At 44.1% G+C, this 27,787-nt stretch overlaps 1 protein-coding gene across 1 annotated transcript in view; it reads left to right on the top strand.

Annotated features, from left to right (window-relative positions):
* The window catches only part of GRIN2B (glutamate ionotropic receptor NMDA type subunit 2B), a 336,771-nt gene that overhangs the window by 269,348 nt on the left and 39,636 nt on the right, over window positions 1-27,787 (top strand). The window contains exons 5-9 of the mRNA XM_026502383.2: window positions 17,090-17,292; window positions 18,062-18,233; window positions 18,450-18,603; window positions 22,278-22,403; window positions 24,955-25,184. Of these exons, the coding sequence (XP_026358168.2) occupies window positions 17,090-17,292; window positions 18,062-18,233; window positions 18,450-18,603; window positions 22,278-22,403; window positions 24,955-25,184 (885 nt within the window). The remainder of the gene's footprint in view (window positions 1-17,089; window positions 17,293-18,061; window positions 18,234-18,449; window positions 18,604-22,277; window positions 22,404-24,954; window positions 25,185-27,787) is intronic.

Genomic DNA, 27,787 nt, shown 5'->3' with positions numbered 1-27,787 from the left:
AGGAGCCTGGCAGGGAGAGCTCCCTCTCCCATAAAGCAAGACTAAAGCTGTAAATGAAGCTGGGAGTGAAGAGGGAAGCAGGTCGGGACAACTCCGTGAACTGTCACCTAACACCATTGACCCACACTGTCTCTTTTGCCTCTCCGAATGTGTTCCCTCACTTCCCCCTTAGTAAAATGAAGAGGTCATCGTAGAGGAGTGGCTCTCAATCCTGTTGCCCATTAGAATCACCTGGGGAGTTTTTAAATAATACTGTTGTCTCCTTTATTTAAATTTGCTCTTTTATCCTGCTTAGAGATTCCAATAGAACTGGCCTGGGGCAGGGCCCAGGAATCAGCATTTATTTATGAGGGAACAAGAGGGCGCATGTGGGGAGGGACAGATGGAGAGAATCTTTAAGCAGACTCCACACTGAGCGCAGAGCCCAACATGGGCACAACCCTGAGATCATGACCTGAGCTGAAACCAAGAGTCTGACCTTAGCCTACCGAGCCACACAGGAGCCCCAGGAATCAGCATTTTAATAGCTTTACAGGTGATTCTAATACAGAGCCTGGTTGAAAACTATCAGTTCTCTCTAGATCACTTCCAGATCCAAGAGCCTGCATTCGTGCCCCTCTCCTGTGAAATCCTACTGTGTCTGTCTCTCCCTACACCCTCTGCCCAGGCCCCAGAGCTCAAGCCTCACTTGACTCTTTGCCCCGACCCGTCACATACTTCTCTTTATGCACATGATATTCCATTTACTGTGTGGCACAAAGTCACTTCATACCTCATTAACTTCCTCTGCTTAATTAGGCAGAGGACAAGTCCCAAACAACTGAAGAATACATGGAAATTCACTGATAAAAAAATAAACAACAAATTAGGAGCACTTTTAAAACCCCCAGGAAATGTGAACGTAGAAGCAGAGAAGGGAAAGGACCCATTCCTAAAAAGTGACTTCGATTTGTAAAGTCACACATAGTTCAGTACACATTTCATTTAATATTAGCTCCACATGATTTATTCTCCTGGGCTGGCCCAACCCCGTTTTGTTGTGATTTCTGCAGATTTCACACGTACTTTATATTTACAACAAGTAACTCAGGTGAAAGGAGTTCTCTTTCCTAAATAACCCTTTATCCTTGCAGTAAGCAAAATGACGCAGAACACGGAGGCAGTGGCCTGGGTACTTTGGCTTTTCCCAGATGCACTTCTTTTGCAACCACGAAGATGGCGGACATGAAGGTGGTGGTTTGCCTGGCAGGAGTTCGAGGGCTACGGGTTAGTTTTCCATTTTATTTAGGTTCCAGATTTAGAATTTCCAAGTGCTAGTGGGGTGTAACTTTACTTCACTTTAATTTTATTCTGACACTTTGTGACGTGAACTGGAAACACTAGAGACTACTTCCTTTTCGGACCGCACTTGAAGCTTTCGTTGGTGGCCCCTTTCCAGCTCGGTTGTCATTCTCAATGAGGTACTTTGTTTTGTTGTTGTTGTTGTTTTTCTTTCCCAATCAAATGGCCTTAGTTAAGTTGAGGGGCAGTTTAGTCGAGGTGAGGGACACTGAGGCAATTTAGTAATTTAAACCCACCATGTGCTCTGGACAGGAGTCCAAGCTGGTGCCTTTCTGCTAATTAATTCTCCATGTCAGACATCTGGAAACCCGCCTCTTCTGCCTCATCTGAGTTGACTAATTAATTAAGCTGTGTTTGTAAACAGGCATTTTCTCCCTCAGCACTTTTTTCATCATCTGTTTCTTGAGCCACAAGCTGGTGACCCCATTTAATGGTAAACTACCTGGCCAATAATTTTGCTCTCCTGTGGACTGAGGAGGTTCCATTTGGAGACTGCCCAGCACTATAGAAGAAGCCCAGGCTTTGGAGGGAGGCAAATAAGGGTTTCTATCCAATTCAGCCATTTCTTAATTATGTGACCAGAGGTAAATTACCTTGTACCTCAAATGTCAGTTTCACCATTTTTCCCCTGCCAAACTTACCACTTAGCCCAGTGTCTGGCCTATCATTGCTTCTAAATAAATAAATACCTCTAAACATCAGGTATTTTTTGCTCAATGGGGCACTTCTAGTACCTTGACTTTGTGCAGGGAGTAGCCAATTTCAGGACACTTCCACATACATTATCACATTTGCTGCTCTTAAACCCCTCTGGGGGAGTTGTTACCTTCATATTTAACAGAGAATTTGACTCAGCAAGGTTAAAGGACAAGGTCCCATAGCTGGTGGGAGGTAGAGTCTGACCAAGTCCTCACATTCCTGGCCAGTGTTTTGGCTTTGAGATCAGATATTCTCCTGACCTTTAAGAGACGGTATGACACTAGATTTTAAACACTGGAAAAAACAAAAAACAGTTACACAAAGTATCTCAAGAGCACCGTATAAGGAAAACGATGAGATACCACTAATACTAAAGGTGTTGAAATACCTACTAGAGAAACATTATTCGGTGCATGGAAGGATATTGACAGTTTAGCTTCTGAATTTCCCATTCTTGGGGTGCCTGGGTGGCTCAGTCGTTAAGTGTCTGCCTTGGGCTCAGGGCGTGATCCCGGTGTTCTGGGATCGAGCCCCACATCAGGCTCCTCCGCTGGAAGCCTGCTTCTTTCTCTCCCACTCCCCCTGCTTGTGTTCCCTCTCACTGGCTGTCTCTCTCTCTGTCAAATAAATAAATAAAATCTTAAAAAAAAATGAATTTCCCATTCTTTAGCATCCTCCTCTGTCCCACCAGCTTTTGTTGGTTTGTGGAGGAGTTGTTAGTAATTGTTGTGATCCAAAGTTATTAACTAATTTCAATAGCATTAATACCTCCATTTGGACAGTTTGATATATGTTTGATTCTCTTACCAACCCTGTGAAATTAGTAGAGTATTCCTATGTACATATCTTCCCACTTTGCTGGTAAAGAAACTCAGATTCCCAGAGGCTCAGTGATTTGTCACATTCATAGGACTTGTCGGTGGTAGTAGGGCTGGGCCTGAAACACGACTCTGTGTTTAGCACTCTTCCAACAGTACTACAGTTAAGAAGGACTTATGTCAGCGAGGTACTTATTTATATTAAGGAACTCTAAAGAACTTGGTGATGTTTTGTCTTTTAATTCTATCTCTGTCATCTTCTTTCTTCTAACTTCTTCTTCTGTTTTGCCTGAAATGTGTAGCCTTTTCCAAGGTGGATATATTTCAGTTAACCTCTGCTATGTAACAACCACTTCAAAGCTTAGTGGCTTGAAACAACTACCATTGTATTACTCACTATTTTGGGGGCAGCAGTTTGAGTTGGGAATGAGCTGAGTGGTTCTTGGGTTCGCCTCAACATGGTGCCACTCATCTGCTGGGGTGACCTGGATAATCCAAAATGGCCTCACTCGCATGTCTAGCTATTGCTTCTGGCCATCAGCTGGACCCCGTTCTGCGTGTTCGTCCATCCTCAAGGAGGCTAGATCAAGTTTCTTCACAGTTATCAGCAACATTCCAAGAAGGCAAGGCCCATTGCACTGTCACTCATCAAGTCTCTATATGAATCACATATTTTGCGATTCTGCTGGTCAAAAAGCAAGTCACAAGGCCAAATCTAGAGTCAGTGAGAGAGGAGACTATGCGAGTATAGATATTGGGATATATGATTCACGGTGGGTACCACTAATATAGTGATCTACCATGAATGGCTATAAAAATAATATCTACCTTATAAGACTTTCTGAGGATTAAATTCAATAATGCATGCGCCTTGCTTAGCATGGTCCCTGACATAATAGTGAATGCTCAGTAAATATTAGCTAGTATTATTAGTAGAATCACCATCATTTATTATTAGCTGCCAAAAGCATGTTCTCCTTTTAAAATCCCACTCACTCATTTGTTCACCTAACATTTACTGAGTGCCCACTGTGGTACTATTCCTTATGCTAGGTATTGCAGATATTATAATAGTAATAATAATGTTCATTCCCTGCCATTGAGGAAATTATACTCTACTAGAGGAGACGAGACACATAAGCAACTAAATATGCTGTAGCAAGTTCAGTGATGGGGATATGTACAGGGTATTAGGTAGCCTTCTTTTGTTCCCTCCAAACTCCTCAACCCCACCTGGGGGCATGGTGAGGAAAGGCTTCTTGGAGTAGATACTACCTATGTTGAATCTTAAAGGTTGAGTGGTGTGATCCAGAAGAAAAGAGATTTAAAATAGAGAATCCCAGTAAGGGAAGGGTAAGGGCATTCCGATAGGAAACAGCATATTGTGTTTTTATCAGATCAAGGTAAAGGCTAGGAACCCTGAAGAGATAAGTTAAAATGAAAGCAGAAAGGCCAGAAAGAAGAGAGAAAAGAAGAGAGGAAGGGAGGGAAAGAAAGAGGGAAGGGGAGAGAGGAAGGGAAAGGGTGGAGAATAACTATGTACTCGTCCAAGGAGGGTGGATATCACTCCGTAGTTGAAGGAGGAGGCACTGACAGACTTTGAAAAGGGGAAGGATGGGGTCAGATCTGAATGTTAGACAGCTTACACTGGGACCCGGTAGAAGATGGACTGGACAAGATAGGACTGGAGGTGGGAAAACCAGTCAGGAGAAATGTAGGAATCCAGGAAAGAGGTGGAGTGTCTGAGAATGGTGGCCTGTGTGAAATCCTTTCCTGCCATTTCTAGCCTTCAAAGCTAGGGGAAGGCATTTCAGGGAGAAAAGGAATGACTTTGGATAACATAGTCCAGAATATTCCATAAAGACTATTTTGTACATACTTAGCAGGTATGTGTGTCCACAAAGTTGGACAATTCTGCCTCAGGAGGGTGGGAGAGCTGGGACAATCTTAGAAGGAGTGGTATTGCTAGGGATTTAGTCCTCTTGTCCTTGGCCTTAGTGAGGTGTGAGGAACCTGTTCTATGAATTCTACAAGGTACCTTCTTAGAAGCTTATCTTTCATGACTTTTTTCTCTTTTCTCTGTGGTCTAGTCTTTTAAATTATAATGCATTTTCAATGACTTTGACCTCTTCTATTTGTGCTCCTCCATCACCTCGGTGATTTTTATGTGTCTTTTCAATGTTCATGCCTTGTTTCTTTTCATATATATTCACAACCTTATGCCGTGGATTTCCTGGATGATCACACTTCCAACTATGCTGCTTCATTGTCCCTGAAAACACATTCATAATTATCAGAGTTTACATCCAGTTTTGTGGTCTGGAAAACATTGTCATTATACTTACACAGTATGTTCCTTTTCCACAATCCCTCCTGTTACTTTCTTTTTGGCCCTTGTGCACGAACGCCCTGCAGCACTAAAAACAGCTCTCTATAGTCTCACCTGATGAGGTCCTGCCCCGGTTCCAGCCACCTTTTCTAGCTCTGGATATTTTGCGTGAGAACCCGATTTTGCTTGTTGGGTTGCAACTACGGACATCATTTTCCTTAGCATCCCGAGATACCCTTCCGAGGAGTGCTAGCCCAGCATGTCTAAGATCTATGGTAGATTCCTGTGTGGTTTCAAATAACCTTTCCTTTAAACATCGTGAATACATTTGGAATTCAGAGGAGGATCATGATGGAGGATGTGATGAAACTTACCAGGAGGCAAAGGGCCGAACAAGCTGGGCTCAGTCCAGTAAGCAGTGTTTGAAGAGCAGTATAATCATCGCGGGCTCCCAGGGGTCTCCCACGAGAGTGCCTTCTGGACAGTGGCACTGCTTCTGTCCCGTGCATTTTATCCTTCAGCTGTTCTGCGTTCTTAGGGCCTCTAATACTGTGGTGGGCCCAAGGCATGTGGGGCTGCCTAGGGAGAATGGGACGGGTGGGCTATTCTGAGTCAGGACCATTTACTGAGCATTATTATTACTCCATGCCTGATACTGTTCTTATTCATCTTATCTAATACTTGAGGCAATATGGAGTAGTGGGAAAAAGCAACTTGCCTGTCATAGGGAACCCCGAGACAGGGATCTTACAGAAACCTTCTGCATATGAGCTCCTAATCCTGGAGGAGGATTTGTGGAAGGGGTGCATAGAGAATAAAAAGGGAGATAGAAGGCATGAAAATGACTGGACCTGGCCGCAAGGTTTGGCTCGTAGGCCAGTTGGAAGGAGATGCCAAATGATCTGCTGAGTGTGATTGGCTGTCCAAGTCACCCCCTCGAGGCCTGGGGGACAGATAGGGGATGCAGTCACAAGCCACTGTCGGACTTGACAACAGAAACTGTAGCTGGTTGGCCCTGCCTAAATCCAGAACTCTGAGCTTGAGTGCAGGCCTCTTGCTTGTCCTTCCCTGGCCCCAGGCAGGGGAGCACTTGCTTAGGAATGACGATGGAATCTGCCTGTCCCTGGTGAGCCAACCCACTTCTTGGGTCCTGAGATGGTCACAAAAAACTGATAAGAAATACCACCACGACCACCACCACTGGCATTTACTCAGGGCTCACCATATTCCAGGCATTCCAAAAAGCATTGTACGTACATTACTTTATTTGATTTTTATCAAAATCCCACAAAGATAGTTTAGTTATTCTCTATGGCCTTTTATAGGTGAGATAAACAATGTGTGATGAGGACTTGCTGTGATTATAAAGAATAGACACCCAACTTGAACTAGCTTAAGCAAAAGGTAAATTCATTATTATCTCACCAGAGATAGTCTCACCAGAACCCACAACAGAACTGTGGCTGGGCATCTAGAATAGCTAGAAGCCAGGACTCTGATGCTCTCAGATATCTCACTGTCTCTCACTTGTATATACTTTTCTCTGACTACTGGCTTCATTCTTCTCTCTCTCCATAAAAGCCAGTTTTCTTCATCGGGTCCCAAATGTGGCTGCCCACCACTTCTGAATTTTACGTATTCCAGCTTATGCTACTGGGGTGACACTGACTTGGCACTCCTTTTGGTCCTAAGGCTAAAAATCACCCGGCAGTCAGGTGCCCCGGCCCTCAGGCCAAGGGATAGACTGAGAAGGGCAGTAACATGGCAGCTTCCACAGGACCATGCAGTTGGAAGGAACAGTTCACAAAAGGAGGAGAGACTGAACTAAGAAAAGGGGTCAGGGGAGAGAGTGAGCAAGAAGAGTCAGGCGGAAGATGGCAGGTTGGTAAAGCAGCCGGCATCCACAATACAAAGTGTAAAAGGTTAGGTAACTTGTCCAGAGTCACACAAGCCAAGCCAGGACTTGAATTAGGCCTTTCTGACTTCAAAGCCTATGCACTTAACTAATATGACAAAAATAGAATGAAGTAGTGGAGTGAATGAATGAATGGATGGACTAATTAATACATACGTACATTCACACATGTGCGCACCGCATACATTACACATATACAAATACTGGTGAAGCCCGTGCTCAAATCCAGGACGTCGCATTCAGAATGGTCAGACACTGTGCACCTCTGCTCTCCCATCACAGCCTCTCATTTGAGGACAAAGGTGGAGAGTAGTAAGAAGCTAACCCAATGATGAGCAGTGTTCATGACTGAAGTCTGTGGCCCGGGCCCCAAAAGCAGATTACAGCAGCAGCCCTGGAGTCCACCCACATCCAGTAGTCAGCGTCCCTGCCGAGCTGTGCTCTGGGGCCAGCCCATGTTCTGGGCATGTTGCACACACATCCAGAGTCCTGTGATGTAGGAGGAAGTAGATTCAGGGAAAGTGGGGCTAGCCTGAGCGCTGTTGAAATTTGACATGCATGTCCCTGACTGGCTCCCACATGTCCTAGAAGGTGGTGCAGGGCTCGATTTTGGAGTTTCGGAGGAGAGGCCTTTTTTGGGAAAAGGTAGATCAGAGGAGATGGTGGAGCTCAGCTCTCAGTGACTGAGCCCTCTTAAGTCCCCAGATGGGACCTGAGGTTCCTGTCCACAGACGGGGAGCAGAGGCTTGGGAGATTTCAAACCCTTTCAGACACTTCAGGACAACACGCCGAACCTTTCCGTCTATTTGAGCGTGAGTGGCAAACTATGAATAAAACTCTCTGACCTGAAAGAACTAACGCCTTTTCTAAAATACTCATCTCATCCCAGGGTGGGGTTTATGGAGGAGGACACCTGGCTCATTGGGACTCTTTGGGTTCAAGGCCTGTGGTAAATCTAGAAGGGTCATAGCATTTTTAATCTTTGTGATTTCTGTTTTTATTTGTATGGAAACAGCGCACAAAACCAAAAGAATTGCATGGAGTTTACCCTGACATGTTTTAATGAATTGAGTGAAAGTTTGAGAAGTTGGAGTTGGTTCAGTATTTCCCCCTTGCCACTTGCAAGGAAAAAAAAAAGATTATGTTTCTGGGAGGAAGTTAGGCATGTTAAAGAGTCGTTCCCATGTTTCATTCGTAGGAGTAATAGTGATAATGAGAAGGGGGAGAAGGGAGAGGAAAATAGCAAATACTTGCACAAAGCTGAGATGTACCAGGCACAGAGAGATGAAATAACTCACCAAAGGTCACACAGCCTGTCAGCGCTGTGCCTCCCACTGGCACCTGCTACCATCCTGCGTGTCAGGCCCACACTGTGGACTTGCCACAAAGCCTTTAGACACAACCATCGTTCACAGTTTCTGCGAGGCTGGGGTGAGGGTGGGAGGCTACGGGGCTGAAGCAGACTCTTCCCTCTCAGATCACAGTAAAGTGAGGAATAAAGAGGTCAGGAATATTCTTTTGGCAACATGGCAGAGTGAAAGAAACATGGCATTCTAGAGTCAAAGAGGTCCGGCGTAAAACCCTGGACCCTCAGTGAGTCTGTGTTTTGTCTGTATTATGGGTATCACCTTCTGGGGAATTAGTGACAAAGCAATGCCACGACTCCATGTGAGGTGCCTGGCACAGGGTCCAGCCCAGAAGAGCTACAATGGCTCCAATATTAACACTGCCTTCATTCGTGATCACTGGCTTCATTCTTCTTTCTGTCTCGCTAGGCCAGTTTTCGTCACATCTGCTTGTGGAGTTATCTGAAATGCCCACAACTGTTCTCTGGTGCCTGGGGAATCAGCAGCTTCCATCCCTGGCACCTGCTTCTACTCTCGCTCGCCATTTCCCCATTCCTCAGCTCTCCAGAGCAGGAGACACAGAGGGCAGAAGGAGTGGAGAACAAGGATCACTCCCGAGGGCAAGGGCTGGCAGTAGCGGGTGGGAATGCACAGTCCCCAGGGAGCCCTGGGCGTGAGACAGGGATAGCAGCCGAGGCCTAGGATGACAACCACTGGCTCAGTTTCACTGGGAGACCCACACAAGTGCCAGGCAAGAGTGGCTGGCTGGACCTCCCCATGGCCCGTGTGTCCCGGGCTGCCGGTCCCCAGCTTCCTGAGTGCCGAAGCCTCAATAGGCCCAGGCGGTCATGGATCAAATTTGAATATGCAAATTACTTTCCAATGCATTTTTCAAATGCTGGAGTTCTAAACCTAGACATCACTGACTATGCAAATGATTAGGCGAAGGAGTGTCAAGCTGTGCGCGTGGCCTTGTTAGGTTCTCTGTGCAGCGGATTTCACCGTTACACTTACAGCAATGCACACAGAACCAAGTCCATCCAGGGCAGCTTTATAACCAGGATGCTGGAGAGAGACAGAATGAAGAGAAGCAGTATGTGCAGCAGGCTTTGCTTCCTAAGGCCTTTCTGTGGAAGAACACTGGGATTCTACCTACTGGAGCCTTTGGAGGGTACCATGCATTTTTCCCCTGGTGACATCACTCAGTGATTTACTAAGAACACACTTGTTCAAGCCAGGACAAGGGACAAAAAGAAGTAAAATAACACAGTCTCTGCTCTAGAGGGCTTAAATATTCAGAGACAGGGATTTGTATATCAAACTGTAGCTAGTATTTTAATATAACAGCAAAAGGGAGTGGTTGACCCACAAAATTATTCCGGAAGATAAAATAGAGCTTTTTCTTGGAGCGGGGGTGACCAGGGACAGCGTCTTGGAAGTGAGGAGGCCTGAGAGGGGCTGAGAAGGATGCAGAACATTTGAGAGGCATGGAAAGACTGATGGAGGGAAGACTGAACAACACGAGACAAAGCTACATGTCCATCAGACAGTATAGGACAAGCTCCATGCAATAGGGAGGAGCAAGGACCACTCTGAGAGGGGTAGATCTTTTTTCTTTAAAGTAAAGTGGGGAAACCAAATGTTCTATATAAAGAGATGTGATACTACAAAAGAAGGAAAGGTAAAGGTAAAAGCCTGTGCATTAAAAAATATATCAAAACAGAAGACGAATCTCAGGACGAGAACGATGTTTCAAGCGTATCTGACAGATAGGGGATTACTATCCTGCTACACCAGGAGCTCCCTACAAATAGATAAGAAAGACAGAGAGCTCCACGGAAAATGCGTGAGGGATAAGACCAGAGGGTAAAAGAGTTTTCACTCACTGTGAGCCGAGGAGATGAAATTCAAGCAATTAGATACCGTTTTTCATTCCTTAGGTTGGCAGATGTTAATAGTGCTAAAAACCTGCTGGTGAGCATGTGTGCAGGGAGCGCTCGCGTGCTTTGCTGACGGGAAGTTCAGTCACACTTTTGGCAAAGTTCAATAATATTCAATAAATATCCTTTTATCCTGCTTATTCATTACTGGGAATGAATGCTTTGGAAATATCAAGATACATATTATGTATTTTGGTTACAACTTTTTAGGAAATATCCTAAATACTTATTAATAGGGGTACACGTAACACGCTGAGGCATGTCCGTTATTACGGACTACGTTGCAGCTATTAAAAGGAGTTAGCTCTAACTGGGAGTAAGCCCATAATGTATGACGAAGTGGAAAAAACAAGTTGCAGAGACATGTTTATATTATGATAGGATTTTGGAAAACACACACGCGCATACACACACATGTCTCCTTTTTCATATATATGTATATGTATTTTGTGTGAATATAAAGAACGGATGGCCATACACCAGAATGTCCACTTGGTTATCAGTGATGGGGAGGAGGGGCAGATATGGAGAAATAAAGATTGAACAAAATTGAATACTAGCAGACACTCAACCTTTAAAAGTCCTCAGAGCTAGGATGGGTAGCTTTAGGGAAGAGAAATGGGAGTGCCTTCCTGTCATCAGGTTTTTGTTAGGAGTCTCAGGCCTGCCCCGGGGCAGCTGCCTGATGTGACGCGGCTTTGGGACAGAACAGGATGCATGTTCAGGCTGCCTTGCCGACACTGTGGCTGTTCTTTTAGCTTGCTCAGGGAACTCAGGAAACTACATGTGAGTTGTGAGTTCAGCTACTTGAAATTTTGCATCTTTAGGGTGCCTGGAAGGCTCAGTCAATTGAGCATCTGCCTCGTTCTCAGGTCATGATCCCGGGGTCCTGGATTGAGCCCAGCATCAGGCTCCTTCCTCAGCGGGGAGTCTGCTTCTTCCTCTCCCTCTGCTGCTCCCCCTGCTTGTGCTCTCTCACTCTCTCTGTCAAATAAATAAATAAAATCTTTAAAAAAATTATTTAAATTTTTTTTTTAATTTTGCATTTTCAAAGTCAGTGGAATGCGTACAATAAGCAGCAAGTATTGAGTGTTAGAGCCAGATGCTATCTCAAACAAGAAACAAAAATACTTTGATTTTTGAAAAATAACCTTTGACACCTAAAGAGGCTCTCCTAAGTGCTTTGGTTCCAGGATCCTAAAAAATGACTTTCTGTGCAGATGAGAGAGGCAGCCTGGGGAGACTGATGTCCTTTGCTATCTGTGCAAGGACTGCAGCAGCCTTTACAGCAGCCGTGCCCTGCCCAGACCCCTCTCCCTTCTCCATGATGACACACTCTCCAAAGGGACAAACTCAGGGGATTTCAGCAGGAACATGGTCCTTGTGGCCTTCTATTTTATGCTTGGCCTTCTCAGGGTGCTAATTGGTACCAGTTTCACTAGTGGTAATGGGGGAAATCTGTTAGCCAAAGGAAGACTTTGAAGTCTAAAATCACCACAGTTCGGTTCTCTAGAATTTTCCTGAGCGAGGCTTATGGAATAATATGCTGTAGGTTTGTGAGGTAGACTTCCTTTTGAGGAGAAATTCCCAGCTGAGCAGGTGTTCAGCTTGTACTAAGAGCGCCAAACCAGAACCCCTAAAAATGACTCCATGTTTTTCTGAGGAAACTAATGAGAGATTTTTTTTTTCTCTTGAGAAAGATGATTTCAGTCCTCAAGAGCTCTTTTTAAATGTTAGTATGGCGGAGAACTGCATTTTTTATAGACAGATGTTGTTGTTAAATGTGTGCCTGGTAATGATGTTTGTTTAGTGCTTATCTCTGAGGAATTCAGAGCACTTTATAGACGTTTTCTTCATTATTTCCTCAAGGTTTTTCTTTTTCTGATCATATTTTAACCTCGGCTATAAATTCTTCATTCAGTTTTTCTCACTCTATTTTCTCTGAAATATCTCCCCTTAACCTCGTTTCCCACTGCTCTCTGCATTTCCGGTATTACAGACTCACACCAGTTCGGATATTCTAGGAAAGCATTCAGAAGTTTCCCTTTTAGTGTCTCAGGCTTCTCTTTGTCTTCTTGCCATTCTTCATCGTTCTGAACAAACTCTCCCATTTATAATATCCCCACCATACTTCCTCCGCCTTAAGCGAATTGTTGAAACATACCTTATTTTTCTACATCAAAAGTTCCTATTATACTTAGTTGTTCACTTGTTTCTAAGTCCTTGCTCCTTCCCTTGAGGTAGCTAATTTGAGGTAATTAAACATGTTCTTTCACACGAGCACTCTGTATTGGCATTGTGTATCTGATATTTATAGCAGAGGGCTTCCCCCACCCCCAAAACTGTTTCTCCTTTCAGTCCTCGGGAATTTGTTAACTTCTCTTCTTCATGGCAGTCATCCTTGAAGAAACAATAAAAAAGAATCATTATTTTAAGACAAGCTTATCTTTCCGTATAAACAAATCAGACACTTCCCTCCCTTGAGGAAATTACCATGTAGAACACTTTTTCACTGGATTCTAATCAGATGGAAGTGTGGTAGAGAACCTCTGTCCTAAAAATATCTTGGGATCATGAGATTTTATGCAAGGCATCTTAGAAATCATTTCCTTATTCTAACAATATGGGAACCTGAGACTCAGAGTTTTAAACATTTGTCCATGGTCACAAAAATACTTAGGGTTACATTCAGAATTTAGGGTAGGAGACAAGACACCTGAAAAACTAAAGTCACTAAATATGGTAGTGAATAGCATGAAATAATAAATGATTTGGTTACTCTGGTCCTTTTGCTGACTGGCATATATTTAATAACTGGGGGACAGGGATGGGCAGAGGAAGCCCTGAATTGCGGTGTTTGCCAATTTCATGGGTGCCCCCAGCTAATTTCAAGCTACCGGCCTGATGCCATTGAACAAGGAGTTGGGAAGAGATGAGTGCTATCCAGTTGGTTCTCTAGAAAATGAAGATTGTTCAGCTAGAATGAACAGGTCTTTAAGGAGAAGGAGAACTGAGATAGAACATTTCTCCCCACACATCATACCTTTCAGCTGTGAAGGACTATCGTTGATCTCTCTTGAGCAACTGTAGGGCTTTGATGCTTTGCTCTTGCTATTGCCTCGGTGGGTAGAGTACTCTTCACCTAATGCACTATCACATTTCAAGGCCCAGCTCAAAAACTAGGATCTTCCTTAGCTTTTCAGAAATAATCAGCTTTCAGAAATAATCACTTCTGTTCTGAATCCCAGAGTACTTTATTTATACCTTTTATTAGGTAATTACCAAAGCCTAATGTGATATTATTATCAACAGATAGTGTCTTTCCCCCACTAGACTGTCCTCAGAGGACAGGGATCATGTTTTACTCCTTTATGGTGAGAGCAGCAGAGCAGGATAGTGGGTACAGCCCAAGCTCGGGAGCCAGATCATTCAGCTTCAAATCCTGGCATTGCACTCACTCCCTGTGATGGTGTGGATAAGTCATGAAACCCCTCTGTTCTCATCTGTAAAATGAGACATTAAATAATAGTCTGCATCTCACAAGCTTGCTGTGATGATTAATGAGATTTTTAGAATGTTCAGTGCCTACCGTATCCTAAGCCCTAGCTAAATGCTACCTGGTATTGTTATCTGTAACACATAGCCCCGTGCTTGGCATGCAGTTGCTGTAGGTTGAATTGAACTAAAGTGAAGCAAGGAAAGACCCAGCTAGCTTATTGGGAAGTTGAGAAAAGGTATGCTAGCGGGGACTCCGTATGCAAGTTATTATTGGATAAAAGAGAATGATCTAGTAAGTTAAAATCATTTGATCATAGAATTATAGGATCAACAAGTTTCCCAGCTGTGGTATGATGAACGCAGAGCTGAGTGGGATCACCTGTGCCCTTCCCTCACCCCATGTGTTAGATACTGTACATTCATAAATACAATATTTGTTATTGCAATAGCTTTTATAAACTGCTGTTAGTTGAAATATCTCCTTTTAAATACTGTACAACTGCTTTTAAAAAATCTAAATGCTCGATTTTATGTATAAATATTACTAAATTTCATTCCATTTGGTTTAGCCCATTCCAATTAATTCATATCACTTCCAACCTTGATTCTGCAATGCAGTATATCTTCTATTCCATTTAGCTTTGTGTTATCTGCAGTTTTGTAAGCATTGCTTCTGTTTGGTTTTATGAAACACTGTTCAGGGCACTTGTAAGAACAGAGTCTCCTGACACATCACTGAAGACCTCTTTCCTTGTTGGCATTGATTCATTAAACAATCTTTTTTTCCCTTTTTTGGATAAATATTTTAAACTCCTTTCAAATCTATCAAAGTATACAATAATTGATATTATATTCCATGTTGTTCACAAGGGTGTCACGAGAAACTTTGCCAAAGGGCTATGTCTGCAGCACTTTTGTTTTACAGATACAGTAAGTCTATTAGAAAAGAAAATACTGCTTGCTTGTTGAAACGTGTTCCTGATTAACCTACATTAGCTCTCAATATCAATAACTTCCTTTTACACTATGAACACAGGATTCACATTTCAAAATAATGAAGTTAACTCTGTCAAGGTAGATTAAGCTGAATGCACACACCTTGACCATCTAGGTGAGAAGTTTGGACACATCCCGAGGGCAGTGAGAGGCTGTTGGAGTTCTTAAATAGCGATTATATAACCAAGTGATGTTTTAGGAAGAGCCATGTGGCAGCAGTGTCCACACTGCACTCTGGGGGGTGGGTACCCTGTGTGAAGTTTGAAGTTGCCTGCAGTAATCCCAGAATGGGCTGCTGCACCCTTGGACTAGGCCAAGAGCAGTAAAGATAGAAGAGAATAAATTTGGATTTAAAAGAAAAGACCCCAAAGGTACTATTGGGAGAAGATGATAAGAATGAAAAATATAAATACATAAAAATGAGGGATTCCCAACTTTTCCCCATCACTGAACACACAGAAAATATCAGTCTGGCCACTGGGATAAATAGGGCAAGTCGGGGGTGACCCAACAACATGGCCCCCCAGGGTGGGGTCTCCCATCCCCCAAGCCCTACCTCCCCTCCAACACTAGCTGAAGACGTAAATATCCCCATATGGCTGGGATAGTTCTGCTTGAGAAATAAGTACTCTTAGCAATATGAAGAAAAACAGACTTGCACCAAAATAGGACCTTCAGTTCAGAGAAGACGATACACAAAAAGGAAAGCAAACATGCGGTTCAGTGCCTAATTCTGAATACAAAAGTGAACGATGGCTTGGAAGAAAACTAGCACCAAGGTTAATGCTAGTTGGTCCAGGACACCAAGCCACTGTCCATGATATAGTGATACAGTAAAACAGGGGCCATGGCTGTACAGACCCAATATGGGTGCAGAAGTAGGCGGCACCTACTAGGCAGGTGGGAGGGAGATAAAGACCACACCTAGGGAGTTACTAGGTAGAAACTGAACTTGTAGACAAAAGCAGACACGAAGGAAGGAATTTTGGTTTTGTACGAATGTGGAAATCTAAGCCTATTTGCTTGAAAACTTATGAAGTGCTGCCCATTTGTTGTTCCTTATTGATTTATGTAGTTAATAATTAAGTAGTTTTGTAGTCCTGGTGCCTCACTTATGCTGCTAATTTGCATTGCTGCATGGAGGAAATTATAGATTGGGAAAAGGCAGGAGTTTACAATCCATAATCCCTGGGGTAATTGAAGATGTTTGGTTATAGAAAATGTAAAGGTGTTCCCTCTTCAGGAAACTTAAGGGCAGAGTGAGAACAAGAACCCACCAACAAAGTCCTACCGATTCTATTATAAAAACAGGAATGAATGGCTCTTCAAAAAGACAATGGAACCCACACATTTCTCCTGATGATTGGCAGTAGGGCCACCACGTGAATGATTCCAGGGGGCACCCACTTCTCACACTGGAGTATGTTTGAATGGTGCTCCCTAAAGTTGGGGTACACAGCCTGTGCACACAGAAAGACCTACGTGATTCATTCCGGGGCTCCCACCCAACCCAGCAGGTGCATATCTGCAGTGACCCGTGGCATTCACCACCAGCCCAACCATGCTTCCTTCCCCAGCTAAGCTGCATCAGTATTCTTTAATCCCGACCTATCATTTTATTCCAATTCAGACCTACCCAGTTCTCCACAAGGCTTCCCACTGGACCTCTGTTCCAAGCCAAAACACATCCTTCTGGCTCATTTGCTCCAGTCATTCTGTTGACCTTTCCAGAGCTATTTGCTGCTCTCACTATCATGCTCCTTGTTACAGTTAAATAGGAAAAAACCGCCAGGCACACCAGGCAGAAAACTCTGGCATCCTCCCAGCACTTGTACGGGCTTCGGTGTTAGCACTTACCATCTATCACTGTAAACATTTGTTTACATTTCTGACCCTTTCACTCAATGTGAGCTTGATGAAGGGCAGAATGATGCTTCGTTGAGCCCCAAGGTTTTGCAGGCTGCCCAGCACATAGTAGATCCTCTTTCAATGTTTCGTAAATGAGTGAGCAAATGAATATATTACCTTTCTTAGATATGGGCATGGTAGACTCTTCTTGAGCATATAGGTTAAAAAGAATTTCCCCTCTATTACGTACAATGCCTGTGTCTGTTTACCTTTGTTTAATAGCTTCCTGGGTAATGCTAGGAGAGGCTGCTAAGGTCTCTTGCCAGTGGTTTCTGAGTCTTTTGTTTACCCCTGTGCAGGTGGGCAAGTGGAAAGACAAGTCCCTGCAGATGAAGTACTATGTGTGGCCCCGAATGTGTCCTGAGACAGAAGAACAGGAGGATGACCATCTGAGCATTGTAACCCTGGAGGAAGCCCCCTTTGTCATTGTGGAAAGTGTGGACCCTCTGAGTGGAACCTGCATGAGGAACACAGTCCCCTGCCAAAAACGCATAGTCACTGAGTATGGCCCCTTCCCCAGTGCTCCGGGTGGTGTGGGTTAGGCACATTGAATACAGCTGTCAGCACCTGCCTGGGCGGGGACCTCTGAGGCATAGAATGAATTGGGCACCATGTTCAATTTTCCGTTACTACTGAGCAATGGAATCACTGAGCAGCGCTGTGGTTCTGTCCAGATCATGACCTGGGAGACTTACTGCTAACTCTGCTCACATAGCTTTGGCCTTGCCTGGTCTCAACAACCCGCACCTCAAATTTATAGAGGTTTAAATTTGCATTGGTGTTGAACTATGTTTTCTTGAGCTGTCATGCCCTGAAATTTTGAGACTTAGAAACGTTTTTGGATATAGGTAAAACTAAGCTGCTATCCTATTAGAAGTCAGATAATGATTCTCCTTGGTGAGGGTGGGGAAATGCCTGGAAGAGAAAATAAAGGGATAATTTTTCTGTATCTCAATTTGGTGCTGGTTAAATGGGTGCGTTCAGTGTGTGCAAATTTATCCAATCGAACCCTTAGGTATGCGCACCTTCCTGATGTACGTTATACTTCAAAGGAGCGCTAAAAATTGTGAGAAAGCATGGTTCAGTGTGATGAGCTAATGAAAGAATCACAGTTTTGTGGTCTCATTTATTTCCTCACTCAGGTCTGAAACACATTGTGCTAAGCGGTGAATGGGGCAGACCTGCTTTGGGTTGGAGTTTTAATGGTAAAGGGTAATATCTGCCTCTTGTATAAAGCCTTGTTTTGTTTTTTTGTTTCTTTAACTGGTTAGGAATAAAACAGATGAGGAGCCAGGTTACATCAAAAAGTGCTGCAAGGGGTTCTGTATTGACATCCTTAAGAAAATTTCTAAATCTGTGAAGTTCACCTATGATCTTTACCTGGTTACTAATGGCAAACATGGGAAGAAAATCAATGGAACCTGGAACGGTATGATTGGAGAGGTGAGTGTCAGAACATAAGGGCCATTTCCATTTTTCATTTCTTTTGTTTCATGTCAATATAAAAAAAATGCTCCTTTATAAATTTTAGAAAATACAAAACAGTAAATAGACTTCCTGTTCCCGCTATACTAAGGAAACTGCTGCTGGGCTGTTTTCCTTGTGGTGGCCCCTTGCCTTCCTGAGTGCTCTAATTGGAGCATTGTGCCTTTCTCCCAGGTGGTCATGAAGAGGGCCTACATGGCGGTGGGATCGCTCACCATCAATGAGGAGCGATCTGAGGTGGTCGACTTCTCCGTGCCCTTCATAGAGACCGGCATCAGTGTCATGGTGTCACGCAGCAATGGGACTGTCTCACCTTCTGCCTTCTTAGGTAAGTGATATGCTTGCCGGCGTGAAGCAAATGGACATAAGGACAGGTACTTGGTGTGAGGATTAAGTGAAGGAGCACGTGGCCAGGCTCTCTCAGCCAGGAGGTGATTTGCTAGGAGCTTATTTAATTTGGGGGACTTCAGAATCAATTATTCTCAAACATGAAAACTGAAGAATACCCAAAACCAATAGGACACCATAAGACCCTGTAAGAAAACAATGCTGGCTGGGCCGGCCATCAGGGCTCCTACTCTAATTCCGTTCCTGCCACTTACTCATCACTTGACCCTGAGCAAATGTGCTCCATCCTGGGACTCAGTTTCCCTCATCCACAGAAGAAGCCATTTTCAACCAGCTGATCTCTGAGGCTACTTCCTGCTTTAATAATCTCTAATTCTTGCTATCATTGAAGTACCTCTTAACTATCTTCAAGAATTGAGCTCCATGCTACCAAAAGAGGTTCTCTGTTTTTACATGCATTTTCTGGGCTTTGCCAGATACAGCTGATCTGATACTTCCTTCCATTCACCCCGTCCTTCCTCATGCCGTTCTGTACTTCCCTACTCTCCAGCATCGCTTATGTGTCGAAAGCCTTAGATATGATATAAGACCTGTTGAGATAAGGCCAAAATTTCAATTAGATGATCTCCTTTGTGAGCTCATACCCCATATTTTTTGCAGGGGCTATGAGAGCAAGGGGTTGGAAAATAAAATGTCGCCTTGAGAACAGGACATTGAGCTAGGAGACAGATCTGGCTTGGCCATAAACAAGCCGTAAGCCCTTGGACAAGTCACAAACTCTCTGAAGGACATCAACCTTTTTTTTTTTTTTTTTTTTTTTTTTGCATGAGGATATTGGAATAGACCTTGACTAATGTTTCTTTAAGCTCTATCAAGCTGGGGGGGGGGAGGGGAAATTTTTAAATAATGTACTGTAAACTGGAGTTATAGGTCCCATAGAATTCTTCCATAAATTACTCAAGTTTCTCAGCTAGCCTTCTTACAATGAGGCAGATTCTGGCCCTGCCAATTTTATGTGAGATGTTATTAGATAGCACACACACTGTATGCATTAATCCTCATAGCAGCTTTATGTATTTTTTTTTTTGCTTTTTTCCTTTGCAAGGATAATTGGAACATTAAGAGATACAGACAAAACTACATTCTAATTCTAACCCATCGGTAGAGCACTAACCTCAACTTCTGAACTGGAAGAGCCAGTAATATATCAGCATAGCCCTAGAATGACATAGCAATGCCAGGCAGGGTGTGTGTGCGTGTGTTTGGAGGAGAAGCAGTTAGTTGCAGGGGTAAAAGAAGCCAACATTTATTGGACACCTGTTATGTGGTGTTCCAGACATTACTGTACATCCTTTTGTTATATTATCTCATTGATGCTCATTGATATTATTATTATACCCATTTGATGGCTCAAAAAACAGAATCTTAGACCCATTTAGCAATTTTCCAACAATCTGTCAGTTCACAGCTGGCAGATCCAGGATTAAAGCCCAGATGTGGCTGCCTTCAGAGCCTGCATTCCAGTTCCCATGGGGGCTTTTCAGAGTGCAATTCCTAAATCAGGCACCAGTGTGATGGGCAGAGACAAGGAAGTGATAAAATACAATGAGAAAGTACAAACTTTGTCCTAGAAAACCTCAGATTATAACCTGGCCCTGCCACTTTCTGAGTATGAACTTGGAAAGGACCTTGACTTCTGTAAAATATGGTAATACCATAATGAAGGGGCCATTATAAGGATTATATAAAGCATATGGTGAAAGTACTTTCTATATCATAAAAACCAATACAAATGTTTGTTGTATTTTGTGAACAGGAAGGTGTCCTGAGCTCCATTGGGGAAAAGAAAGCCTGGAGAGGATGCTTTTACTCAGTTATTCCCTAATCTTAGACAACAGTAAAATCAGGGTAGGACTGCAATCAGGGGGATTGGGATAGGCTGGTGATGTTATTAAGAAGGGCATATATTGCATGGAGCACTGGGTGTTATACGCAGATAATGAATCATGGAACACTACATCAAAAACTAAGGATGTACTGTATGGTGACTAACGTAACATAATCAAAAATCATTATAAAAAAATTAGTGAGAACTGGGGGGAAGGGGGCTTCCCTGCTCCCCCATATAGAGGCTTTGAATTAAACCTGCTGCCCTCACGTCTCTAGCTGCCACTAAAAGGTTTAGCATTTCACAGTAGGTATTTGCCTTATCAAGGTCCTTTTTAAATTGTTAAGTGACCAGGTTTTATCATTCCCTTCAGAAGTGCAAAAATAAAGTAGGTTTCACGTAAAGAAAATATTTTATAATTTCCAGCCAATTTTTCCCCTTTCTCAACTTCATCTTTATTAATGATTTGGAAGATGGAAAAAACAGTATGTTAATTCACTTAGTTATGAGTTTACAATGTGATGTGACAGCTAAAAAGGCCAGAACTATTTTGAGACACAATTGAGGGAACATCGTATCATGGGAAAGAATAGCAATTGTCCCTTTTTGTAGGCCTTCAAGGAGGTGGCTCTTGGAATACAGTGTTCAATTTCTAAACACCTCTAAGCCAGAGAGATCGAGATCCAGGGAAGGGATTCAGCAAGAATGATTAAAGAAATTAAAGAAAGCACGTGCCGAACATTCTTGTTCTCCTGCCTGGTCTTATCCCATTAACCCTTTCACTTTGTTTGTTCTGTTAATTACAGCCGAGGCATGTTCCCTTGTCACTGGCTACACTCCCACTGTTATGGATACTGATTGTCAATGTGGATGGATTTTTTTTTTTTTTTTTTTTTTGGCATTGACCTCTATTCTCATACCCTGATGATGCCCCGTAAAATACACTGTATCCAAGTGGGTTGAAAAGTAGATGAAGACTAGGAAGTTTAGGCCGGGTGAGGCAAGGGGGCAGAGGAGTTATTCATTGGGTGTAGTTACTACCGAATCAAGTCAAGCCTGAAATAGCGACTACATCTGTGGAGAATGAATTTGCACACGAAGTTTGGAAGCATCAGTCAAAGCTTTTCCAGGCCTCCATCTCTGCGGTGTGGCCACAGAGGGGACAACATAAACCAAGAACCAGTCCGCTCTGATTCATTTCCCCCAATCTAGTACTTCTTGGAGAGGCACATTTCCTGGCAGTAGCAGAAACTATCTCAAAAACTTCATAGGCAAGAAGCTCTCCTCGTGTGTTTGAAAAGAAAATAGACCTTGGGGCGCCTGGGTGGCGCAGTCGTTAAGCGTCTGCCTTCGGCTCAGGGCGTGATCCCGGCGTTCTGGGATCGAGCCCCACATCAGGCTCCTCCGCTATGAGCCTGCTTCTTCCTCTCCCACTCCCCCTGCTTGTGTTCCCTCTCTCGCTGGCTGTCTCTATCTCTGTCAAATAAATAAATAAAATCTTTAAAAAAAAAAAAGAAAAGAAAAGAAAATAGACCTTGACCTGCCCCTCAGGGTAGTGGAGACCCTTCGACACAGCCTGTCACTCCTCCCCGACCCAGGCCCTGGCTCTCGGAAGAGACGCAACGCAACGCAACACACCTGTGGTTTTGTCTCGCCCCCCCCCCCAAAATACGTGTTGCCTGAGCAAATGAATATGCAAATGAACCAGAATCTTGTTTGTTCTGTTGTAATTCTGAGCTTGGATTTTGGGTTTTTCCCTTCCCCAGAGCCGTTCAGTGCTGACGTGTGGGTTATGATGTTCGTGATGCTGCTGATTGTCTCCGCCGTGGCTGTCTTTGTCTTCGAGTACTTCAGCCCTGTGGGTTACAACCGGTGCCTCGCTGATGGCAGAGGTAAGGCCAGTTGCGCCTGTGCTGGCTCTCATTCTCCGTTCCGAGTCTCTGTACTCCTCATCTGGCGACTGCCCGCTCCCTGACTTACCCTTTCTGAAAACGAACTCTCAGCCTTCTATGGCAACAGCTTGGCAACTCATTAGAAACACCTCAATTAAGAGGTTAGTCTGGATCTGTATGTCCCTCGCTGGCAGAAGCCTCACCCAGCGAGTCCGGTTCTGCCCCGGGGTAAATGAGAGGAAAGCTGCCAGTAGAGTCGTGTGGCATAAACATGTCAGAGGAAACTATCTTGATGACCTTAGGCTGTGAGCAGTCTGTCTGAACAGATGGACTAACAAGGCAGATATACCCATATATGAAGAATAAAGAAGATTAGCTGCCCCGAGATATATGCAGGGTAGTTGTGGCTGAAGGAGTTCTCCACCTCGGACGTACGAGATCTCCGAAGCCTGTGACCCTGGCCCAGCTCCCTCTGCCAGGGATATAGACATTAGGTGGTTGAAATAAAATGGCCAGCAGATAGCAATTCTCACCCATAGCTACTGTTGGGGGCAGTCCAATTTTCTGGCTAAGTGGGTCCAGAGAGATGAGGGCTGCCCATGTGTTCGAGGCATTTATGAGACTTCACAAAGCATTTACTAGAATCCTAAAGGGGGACATGAGACCCCTGTAAATAACTCATCCAAAACTTTCCGAGAATCCCAAAATTCGGGGACTACTACACTTTTTTTCTGGGTTTTCTCCCATCCAGAATGTCAGCTTTATTCTGAAAGTATGCCTCCAAGAGGGAAGCCCTTTTTAACCCTGGCTACACAAAGAATGATCTGTGGGGCACTTAAAAGACAGAGGTGCTTGGACTTCATTTTCTAATATTCTAGCTCACTGATTCCAGGGTGGGTCTTGGACCACTACTGTGTTTCAGAATAGTGCTTTTCTACCTTGGTTGCAGATTAGAATAAGCACCCACCGCACTGATTAGAATAACCACCTACCTTCAATTTAATAAGAATCTTTGCGGTGGGCGGCTAGGCAGCAGTGTTGTGTGACAACTCCCCTTAGTGCTTCTCCTGACCTCACAGTCCAGGCTGTGAACCACTGCTGCACTGAGGGCATTTCCAGGTGCAGACCCACCTTCTCCTTCAGCTCTTGCATTCTGGCCTGGAAGTTTGAATGTCTCCATAATATGGTACAGTCAGGGGGCTTTGTGCCTGTACCAAAGGGTCTTCTAGAAATCATGACCTTCTCCCCATCCTGAGGGGCATTAGTAACAAGCAAAACATCTCAGAAACACCCAAATACATACATATGTTGACAGCATCAAGAACTGAAGTGAATGTGTGCTGTCCTTTCACCTTGAAGAAAATCAAGGAGGCAAAAAAAATCCAACTACAAAATTCAAAGCAAGGGCGCCTGTCTTCACAAAGGAATTCAACACGGGACCAGTAAATATCAGGTCTCCTTGGGGCATTTTGCAATGTACAAAACTTTGATTTATGAACAACTTTGGAGTTACACATCTGTTCCATGAAATAAGGTCCACATGCACAGATGTGTGAGCACAGTTAGATACGAGGCTTGACATGTGTAGTCACTGATTTAGTTGTCAGAGCAGATGCTGTCAGGAGCACAGATAGCATCATAAGACCTGTGCTAATGTGTGGTGAAACTGTGCGGGCAGATGTTCATTTCTGCAGTGGAGGGGCTGCATGCAGCCCCAGACATCAGGTGAGATTTTGCCATCGCCAAGCATTGAAAGCAGCGAGGCCACAATAAATCTCTGGACGGAAGCCTTGACACTGTGGATGTAAAGATTGGGTGGAGGAAGGTCAGAGACAGTGTGCCTTTCTGTCCTCAGATAGCGTGGTGAAGCCAGGGGTCTGTGACTTCCTCCCTGGGTTCCTGATATTCTTGCTACCACGGTTGGAAACCCAGTGGAGATGGGTTGACATTGTAGTGGGGTCGAGGCTGTCTTTGAAACATTTAGTGCTAAGTGTTAGAAGCTAAAGAAAAATTAGGATAAAGGACATTCAAAGCCATCTAGCATCAGTGTGAATACAATTGTAGGAGGTCCATGACGGGTAGAAGAACATTCCATACGATTCTTGTTGACCTTGTTTAAAGTTGAAATCCTTTCTTGGTAGATACAAATAGGAATTTTAGGAACAAGAGTAATAATGCGAGTGTGATAGTGGGGTAGTTGCCTTTGTCATTCAGTTATGATGTGGTCTTGAGGGTCTTGTCTACATGGGGGCAGGAAGCCCTGGCTGAGTGCCCTGGCTGAGTCATGAGCTTTAGTTGAAGCAAGATCCCACACACACACCAGGCCCCTGGATTTTCTTCTAAAGGACCCTCTTCTGCCTTCCTGGGGGGGTCCCAGAAGAGAGACACAAACTCTCAACTTAAAAATGTCTGCATCTCAATCGGAGGGTTTCCTGCTTTGAGCAGGAACTTACCAGCTCTGTGTATTTGGCTACACAGAGCTGGTATCTCTGTTTAAATAGAACCGGTGACTCTGTCTTAACTTTCTGTCCTTGTCTTTTCATCACAACAGAGCCAGGTGGCCCATCTTTTACCATCGGCAAAGCTATTTGGTTACTCTGGGGTCTGGTTTTTAACAACTCCGTACCCGTGCAGAACCCAAAGGGGACCACCTCCAAGATCATGGTGTCGGTGTGGGCCTTCTTTGCTGTCATCTTCCTGGCCAGCTACACTGCCAACTTAGCTGCCTTCATGATTCAAGAGGAGTATGTGGATCAGGTTTCTGGCCTGAGTGACAAAAAGGTAAGAGGACCATTTGAAACCTCCCATCTTTCCCTCAGTCTGAGGGATAGTTCTGAGCCATACTCAAAGTTCTCGTGTACCTGTTGATTTTCTCCATCTTTAGAATTGGCAGTCCTTTCTTATGTCTCCTTAAATTGGGACATGAGAGCAAACATCAGTTTCCCTACCGAAATAATAGTACTTCACGTTCGCTTTCTGATTTGTGAAAGGTCGGCACAAGTACGCCCTGGGCTGCAAATAAGGGGCTTGGTGTGTTAGCGGCTTCCTGAGAGTGTGGTAGCTCCCGCTGAATGTGCTTGGGTGGCCTGTCAGCACAGGGCTGCCCGTTTGGTGTGCTATTAGAGGGCCGCCCCCTGCACCCACACTGAGGGCCCTGGCCCATTGTGGCCTTCATTTTCCTCCCAGTGGTATTTTGCTGTGGGCTCTCTGTTTGTTCATCTGCACGCTCGTGTGTTCCTAGGGCTAAGCAGGAGGGTAGTTCACATTGTTCCTGAAGAGAACTAACTGCTATTGAATTTGATGATTGCCCTGTGTGGTGCCGAAGAATAGGTAGCCCCCATACCAATTGCAAGCCTCCCTGCCTAGCTATGCAGTTGTGGGATGAAGGGAAGTGTCCACTGGTTCGCATCTTTTCTGGACGATGATGTGCCAAACCTGTCCTAAATACCATACTCTCTAGGTCTGCTGGAACCATCATGATTTCTGTGGGCAATCTGTCTCCTGAAACCGTGATAGCTGGGATGGTCCAAGATGAGAGAGAGGAGCTACCTCCCTGGGATACCCAGTAGTGCCTGTGGATGCCCCCACATAATTCTGGAAACTTCCACTCACAACAAATTTCCTACCCTGTGTTTCCTTAGGATTTAGAAAATGTGATTTCTCACCCCTTTCCCAGGATGAAGTGGTGAGGTATGGACTGATGTGTGTTTAGAACAGATAGGTCAAATAGTTAATGATTTCTAATGTGGGGTGGGTTTCCCTCAAATAAAACTGTGAACCCTTAACAGATGGTTTGGGAAGAGTAAGAAGGAAGAGCTAGTCTTTTTGAGGGCCCAGGTTCTGATTTCTCCATCTATTCATCTCTACTCACCAAGAACACTCAAAAGCATGTGAGGAAGGTAAACAAGCTTCTAAGAGAATGAAAAAAATAGATCTATATGTACATATATGGATCATTCACTCTGTTTACCTTTTCATGTTACCTCCTTCTCTGATTTGCCTTCCTTTATTTTCTTCTTTATTTTTAAAAAAATAATACCTCTCTTTGTATTTCCTTCTTCCTTATTTTTAGGTTTTTATTTACTTCTCTCTTCTAACACATGATTTATTATTCATTTATTCATATATTCATGCATTTATTACTTAATTCATTTTAAATATTTCTCTTTGTTCCTTCGTTGACATCTTTTGTCATTATGATCCTGGCTCAGAAAAGTTGAATTAGATTCCTCCCTCTACCTCCTGTTACACCAATTTCTGTGCCTGTTTCTATAGCTTGGGCAGTAGTGGGGTTAAGACCATCTACCTCCTCAAAGCTCTACACTTGAATGTGGCGTAGGTGAGGTGGACCGTGCCCATCCGAAAACAGGGATGTGGCAGCAGCATGGTAGACCATGTCCTCACGCGTGGATTTGTCAAGTATGGCAGACGGTGTCCTCACATCAGGCTCTGCAGAGGTTTGGTGGATCATGTCCCCACACACAATGTGGTAGGACCATATTGCCATGCCATCAATAATATGGCAGAAGTACTGTAGACCACAGTCCTTCCTGGAGCTCTGGGCCACTAAGTGAGGGATCTACCATATTTATCATTTTGTTTTCGTCAAGTATCTCTGAGGATTGCTTAGGACAGTGTATTTATCTTTCCCATACATTCGTGAGCTACTCGGCAACAACTGTGTGATTTTCTATTTGAAATAAGCCTAATTAAGATCAAGGAGATTGTTTTCCCTTTTGTGGTTTTGAAAGAATATATTGTCCTAGGCTGCTCAAACAGAGAGGTTGTGCACCTGTCTGTCCTCCACACTATGTTGGTTATGTTCTGAAAAGTTAGATCCCATCCGTTCTTTCCTTAGAGAATTTCAGTGGTTCCAATGAGTCTAGAATAAAGACCTTTTTCCTGCTGTGCCTCCGAGGGCCTTCACATGGGATTCCCATCGTGCTCTAGCTCTTCAGTGTGGTCGGCCAGGGCTTCGGCCCTTGCAGCCTACATCCCAGGCTTCCAACTTCTTGTCCTTCCGGACCATGCCTCTCTATCTGTGCATCTGCCTGGGATGTTCTTCTCCCGACTTCTTCACTCATCAAACTCCTATGGAACTTTCAAGACCCAGACTAGAGGCCGCTTCATTTGTGGAGCTCCATGGCTCATCTGGACAGTGAGTCATTCTCTCCTCTGACATGGCAGTCTTTCCTCCCTTTATTAATAACACCTGTCTTCCACATTGTCCTGTAATAATCTGGACACCTGGACCTGACCAGATCTCCCCATCTGACCATGAGCTCCATTGGACCACGATCATAACATGGTTATCCTGTTTTGTTTTGTTTTGAAGTCTGTGGGGAGAGGGAAACAGGATATATTTATGTAAGAGCCTCTCACGC

Source organism: Ursus arctos, unplaced genomic scaffold, assembly GCF_023065955.2.
Source record: "Ursus arctos isolate Adak ecotype North America unplaced genomic scaffold, UrsArc2.0 scaffold_26, whole genome shotgun sequence".
NCBI lineage: Eukaryota > Metazoa > Chordata > Mammalia > Carnivora > Ursidae > Ursus > Ursus arctos.
Note: the sequence above shows the minus strand (reverse complement) of the source record. Positions and strands in the feature narration are given on the sequence as shown.